Source organism: Microtus ochrogaster, unplaced genomic scaffold (genome assembly GCF_000317375.1).
Source record: "Microtus ochrogaster isolate Prairie Vole_2 unplaced genomic scaffold, MicOch1.0 UNK14, whole genome shotgun sequence".
Taxonomy (NCBI): Eukaryota; Metazoa; Chordata; class Mammalia; order Rodentia; family Cricetidae; genus Microtus; species Microtus ochrogaster.
In genome coordinates this window covers 790,272-796,267 of record NW_004949112.1, presented here as the reverse complement: position 1 = coordinate 796,267, position 5,996 = coordinate 790,272, and the positions used below count along the sequence as shown (strand labels likewise).

General features: G+C 44.8%; 1 protein-coding gene across 1 annotated transcript in view; it reads left to right on the top strand.

The window, feature by feature from the left end:
- Window positions 1-5,996, top strand: part of Saal1 (serum amyloid A like 1) — an 18,392-nt gene that overhangs the window by 9,541 nt on the left and 2,855 nt on the right. Inside the window, exons 8-10 of the mRNA XM_005366756.2 lie at window positions 1,655-1,737; window positions 1,824-2,012; window positions 4,812-5,008. Of these exons, the coding sequence (XP_005366813.1) occupies window positions 1,655-1,737; window positions 1,824-2,012; window positions 4,812-5,008 (469 nt within the window). The remainder of the gene's footprint in view (window positions 1-1,654; window positions 1,738-1,823; window positions 2,013-4,811; window positions 5,009-5,996) is intronic.

The following is a 5,996-nucleotide window of genomic DNA, read 5'->3' as shown; positions in this document are numbered from 1 at the left end:
TGTAGATGATCAGCTTGTGTGTGCACGCCAGTGTGTAGATGATCAGCTTGTGTGCACACACCAGTCTGTGTAGATGATCAGCATGTGTGTGCACATCAGTCTGTAGATGATCAGCTTGTGTGCACACCAGTCTTTAGATGATCAGTTTGGGGGCTTTGATGTCTTATCATGAGAGGCGGTTGTTTATGAGTTGTTAAAACAATGTAGCACTGATAACTGCAAGATTAGCGTTTGAATTATCTGCTTAGTTGTTAACAGCATATTCTCAGAACTTATTAGGCTATGTTAAAAGTTATTAATTTTATACCTTTTATCACATGAAGATTAAGCCACACACGTATCTGCCTCTTCAGTGTTTCCAGCAGTGAATGATGTTGCCAGTGTCCCATCTAGAGAAGGTGGGAGAACTGGAAAGTCCCTCCCGACTGCCCTGTCCAGCTCCTTCCTCATGGCCAGTCGACTCTTACTGTGATCCCATCCTGGCAGCCAGACCTCTTCTCCCTTGCTTGGCCAAGTGCCACACTGTCTGCCTTCTGAGCCGCCTGTCCTCCAGCTGGCTTCTCCCGAGCCTTGCAGCTGCTTCCGTGGTGCACACCCATCTTGCTTTCATGCTCCCGGCTTTTCAGTGGCCTTCCGCAGGAAATAGTTCAGGTTTTTGAAACAAACAAAACTGGCACACAATCCTCCAACAAGGCCTATCCATCCTTGTTCTTGCTTTTTCTATGTGAAATTCCATTCTGCGGATGAACCAGGCCCTCTTGTTTCCCAGCCTTTGCTCAAGGTGTCTCTCCAACGCCACAAACACCTGCCTCTTCAGGTTCCTGTGGAAACTCCATTTCTCTCAAGATCTCTTCCCTGACCGAATTTCTGCGTGGTCTTTTAGTGCCTGGGCCTTCTAGTGTTGAATTAATTTTGTTTTGTGGTTATGGCCCTTTACTTCTTTCCTCTCAGACTGTTATGATCTGTGAAGGTGGGTGTAACATCTTAATACTATCTGTCTTTCCAACCCCTAGCAGTAAGAGCCCCCAAATGATGATACTTCAGTAAATGTAGCTGAGCCATTTAATTGTTCATGTTTTTCACTTAACTTGTTGAAGAAACAGTATTTTGAGTTCTAAGAATACAAACTGTTGAGCAAAAGAATTAGGTTTTTATGTTTCTGCTTTCTCAGCTAGGGAGCTAGGATGATCTGTGAACTCTAAAGAGCTTCAGGACCGTGGTGTCTGTGCCGTAGGCCTCACGTGCCTCCCATAGAAGTATCAGTAGCATACATGTGTAGACTCACACACACTTGCACATACACTCACAAACATGCACTACACTCATGTATACATACATACACACTCACATTCACACACTTCATATATATGCTCACACACACACACTAATTCACACACAGACATACGTACAGCTATAACACTCACCTATGCATTCACATACATATATACTCACGCTCACTCACGCACTCATAATACATAAACTCCTTTTCTTCAGTTTTCCCATTTTAATGTCAGTGCTAGTGAGCAGAGTCTACTTGGCTGGCCATCTCACGTTCTGCACGTTAGCATGAGGTAACAAACTCCTGCAGGGCGAGTGAGCATTGCTGTTCTCTGACGCTGAAGTTAAGAGTGCTGTGCCCTTTCTGTCTGCTTAGGTCTGAAAACCTGGAAGGGCTGGATGTTTACATGCACATCTTACAGCTGCTCACCACAGTGGATGATGGGATTCAAGCAATTGGTAAGGCGGTTTCTTGGGGCACGCTGTCGTTGCTCGTTAAGTGTTCGCTATTTTTAAATTACTATTTGTAAAAAATATTTCTTAAGTACAGTGTCCTGATACTGCAAAAGACACATGGAATTTACTTTTTGACCTGGTGTGCCATGAATTCTGCCAAGTTGGTGACCCGCCCATCATACTGCAGGAGCAGAAAACAGTGCTGGCCTCTGTCTTCTCCGTGATGTCTGCCATCAGTGCTTCGTGGGCTGCACAGGAGCACCCCAAGAGGGAAGAAGGCAAGTGTAGTTCCCTTCCACCACTTAAACTGGCACCCACAGCTCGTAAGTGCCAGGCCTGTGTCTGCTCTTCATTGGGTTTCTTTTTCAATTTTTCTCCATTTAAAAAGAAAATAGCCTTATTCCCCTAGTAACATAAAATGTTAAATGCTTAATACAAAAATATTACAAAGTTTCTAAGAGGCATCAAGGAGAGGACTTGGGGTACGGCTCAGTAATGGGGTGCTTGCTTAGCATGAGTGCCCCCTGGTTCAGTCCCTAGGACCAAAAAGAAAGCAGCACCGAACAGCGTGGCTCTGCCCAGAAGAACCACCCCACTTTTATCAGAAATACTTCCTAAAGTCCTCTGTGTTCTGCTGACTCCACTGGACTCACGCTCAGCCCCAGAGTGCTTTGGTGGTAAGGTTTTTGTCTCAGTCCCCAGTGAGGATGGTCTCTATTCAGTCTGATGTCTCAGTATCTCTGACTGTTTGACCTGCTCAGTGCTGAATTAGGGTCCTAAGGTCAAAGGGTCAAAGCCCCATGTGCTTCCCATGCTTTCATTGCGATTGTGTTGAATGTGTGGTGTGTCTAGGAATGCATTGTGCAGGTCTGTTTCAGAAGTGCCTTGAGATTTTTTAGTGTACAGATCTGCATTCTTACTAGGTTTATTCCTGCACATTTTAATTTCGAAGTCCTAGTCTCTTGCATGCTTTCTTCACTGATGATTGTTAGACTTTATGGAGGCTGTGGATTGTTAACTTTGACTGTGGGACCTTTACTGACTTGCCTGTAGTTTGTTTTCGCTGTGTTTGAGGTGGGACTCAGGGCCTTGCGCCTGTAGGTAGGAATCCTGTTGCCATATCCACATTCCTGTCTTACTGTCCTAAAATCCTGAATCCTGTCTGTCTGTCTGTCTGTCTATCATCTATCTATCTATCTGTCTATCTATCTATCTATCTATCTATCTATCTATCTATCTATCTATCTATCGTGTATGCGTGTTTTGCCTGCACGCACACATGTACAACAGATGTCTGGTGCCTGTGGAGACGAGAAGAAGGTGTTGGATGTCCTGGGTGGGGATTATAATGTGTTCTGAGCCAACATAGGGGTGGTGGGATTTGAACCAAGGTCCTTTGGAAGAGCAGCTGGTCCTTTTAACTGCTGAGCCATCTCTCCAGCTTTTGTCTTACCGTGTTTGGGAGTAGTTCCCATGATAATCTTTAGCTTTGTCTGCTATCAAGTCACATCTACTTTTGTCATTCTCTATCTCTGACTTCTTTGTCCTGTCTAAGTGGGTTGCTTAGTGCCTGCTGGAGACTCTTTATCTTCTTCCCGACTGTTGAAAATGGCACTGGAGTTTTGCCATTTAGTGTAACTGGGCATATGGTGTTTGTTTTTGCCTCTCAAGGATGTTTTTTTGTTTTTGTTTGTTTTTGTTTTTTTTTTTTTTTTTCCCTGAGATAGGGTTTCTCTGTAGCTTTGGAGCCTGTCCTGGAACTACCTCCTGTAGACCAGGCTCTCACAGAGATCCGCCGACCTCTGCCTAGGATTAAAGGTGTGCACCACCACCACCTGGCTCAAGGATGTTTTGATCTCTCCCTGTTTTAAGCTTTTTGTTTTGTTTTATAAATAAGCACTGTTTCTGAGTGTCGATTCTGTATTTCTGGAGAGGTTTCGTCACTGGCCAAAGGAACCCTGAGTACCGGCTGGGGAGCTAGTGGAGGCCGTCTTGTGAATACTCAGGAGGAAGCACGGCTGATGGAGACAGGCACACATGAAAACACTGGGCACTGTGCTGGAGGAGCAGGGCTGAGGCTCTGTGTGGTGAGGGTGGCTTAAGAGTGAAAGGAAGAAAAGCAGCGCAGCTGCCAGGCAGTGGAGTGCGGAGGGCAGGACCTGCTGGGAGGGAGATAGACTGGGTAGGTGTGGCTGTGATAGACAGCCGGGGGCGGATGAAGGTCTAGCAGGCAGGCTGTGCAGGCATTGAGGACAAGCAAAGGCAGGAACAGTAGAAATGCGGGAGGATAATACCAGGCTGTTCCCTGTAGAGACTGGGAGGGTGAATGGGTAAAGCAGCTGCCACTGACTGCGACACACACGCAGGCACGCACGACTGGCTTTGAGCACACTGCCCGAGGGGTCTGAGTGCGTGCTAAGGGGCAGTTTAAGTCAGCAGTTGGGGGAGGTGTCATGGTGTCAGCTAAACCTCAGATTTCTTGGACTTGCTCTGACGTGAGAAACGAGGGATCCTTCTCTTAGCGCAGACATGTTTATCTTGTTCTGGGTCGTCATGCAGTTTGTCCAGCGAGGGCCCTCATGCTGTCGTGGGTGTCATCTTTCTAGAAACCCATGGGGAGCTTTTTCGTGAGACCAGGAGCACTTGTTGCTGCTGCAGGACTAGGCGTTCATACCGCTGCCTGCTGTACCACCCAAACTTGATGTAGTTTGTATCTTTAGGCAGAACATGGACATCCACGTTAACTCCTGTCACAGTTAGCTGTCTCCTCTCCTCACTGTTAACTCTCTGCTTGCCTGCTTCAAGCCTTTCAGAGAAGCTCTGGGGAGTTGGGGGTTATTCCAGTTTGTGTGATGCTATGATACAACACTGACCATAATCAACTTGGCTGCAGGGAGGCAGTCTGTTTGAGCTTATAAGTTAGAGACCGTCATTGGTGGAATCAAAGCAGGAACCACCCTACCTGTCTATAGTCACAAAAACACATGTGGCACTGGTTCAGGATGAGTGGATGGATGAACGAGTGAACAAATGAAGGAGTACTTACCTGGCTGGTGTCATTCTCTTATTCGGTGCAGTGGCTCTTCCTCTAATTGACAGCCTGATTCGGGTGTTACAAAATATGGAACATTGTCAGAAGAAACCAGAGAACTCCACAGAGTCCGACCCAGAGGAGCCTACAAACTGTGGTTCAACCCAAGATGAGTTCCATATGAAGATCCTGAAGGATATTTCATGTGAATTCCTTTCTAATATTTTTCAGGAGTTAACAAAGGTAGGAAAGAAGAATTGGTGGTTTCTTATAAAAGGCGTGGGTTACTAGACGTGCTGACCTTTAAACTGCTGAGGCACAGGCAGCTGTGCTGTGACAGAACTGAGACCCCAGCCATGATGGAGAGAGGACCTGGTATAGTGGCCAGGCAAACTCTGGACCCTTGTTATGTCCTCAGCTCCATTATTGTTTTTTATGATATTGAAAAAGATTTCTTTTCTCCTCCCTTCTCCTCTGCCGGTGTGATGCTGGGATCTGGGCCTCATACATGATAGGCGAGTGCTGTGCCTCTGAGCTGCAGCCTCAGCCCCGCTCCTGTTCGTTTTCACGGGGGAAGGGGCACATGTGTAGAAGTCAGAGCACCACTGCAGGAGCTGATTCTTCTCTTCCACTATATATATATATGTATATGTATATAGTATGTATATATATATGTATATGTACATATATATGTGTATATATATATGTAGTATGACTGTTTTACTCAATTTGGGAAAATTTTGTTATTTTTTGTCTTAAAATACCTGGTCTTGTTTGTGTGTGCACACACTTTATGACACTAGGCATATCAACAGACTACATTACTAAAATTTATATTGATAGTTTCTGATGTGTGAAAATGCTAGTTTTGTTTGACTTTTATTAGTGGATATTATAATTTTATATTAATTCAACAGGTGAAAATTTGTGTTCTATTTTGATTTACATGTTTTATTAGTAAGCTGGATTATCTTTCCATATATTTGTATATTATTTGTGTTTACTTTTTATAAAGATCTAATTTTTAAAGTTTTATATATTTGTGATGCTTAGAGTTCACCCCAGGGCTTCTTACATGCTAGGCAGGTGCTTCCCCTCTGAGCTCCATCCCTGGACAGATGTATTCATTTTGATGGTTTATATGAATTTCTCCAGTGATACTTATTGTCTCCGCTGCTGTTCTGTTGCTGTGAAGAGATGCTATGACCAAGGCCACTCTTTTTTTTTTTTT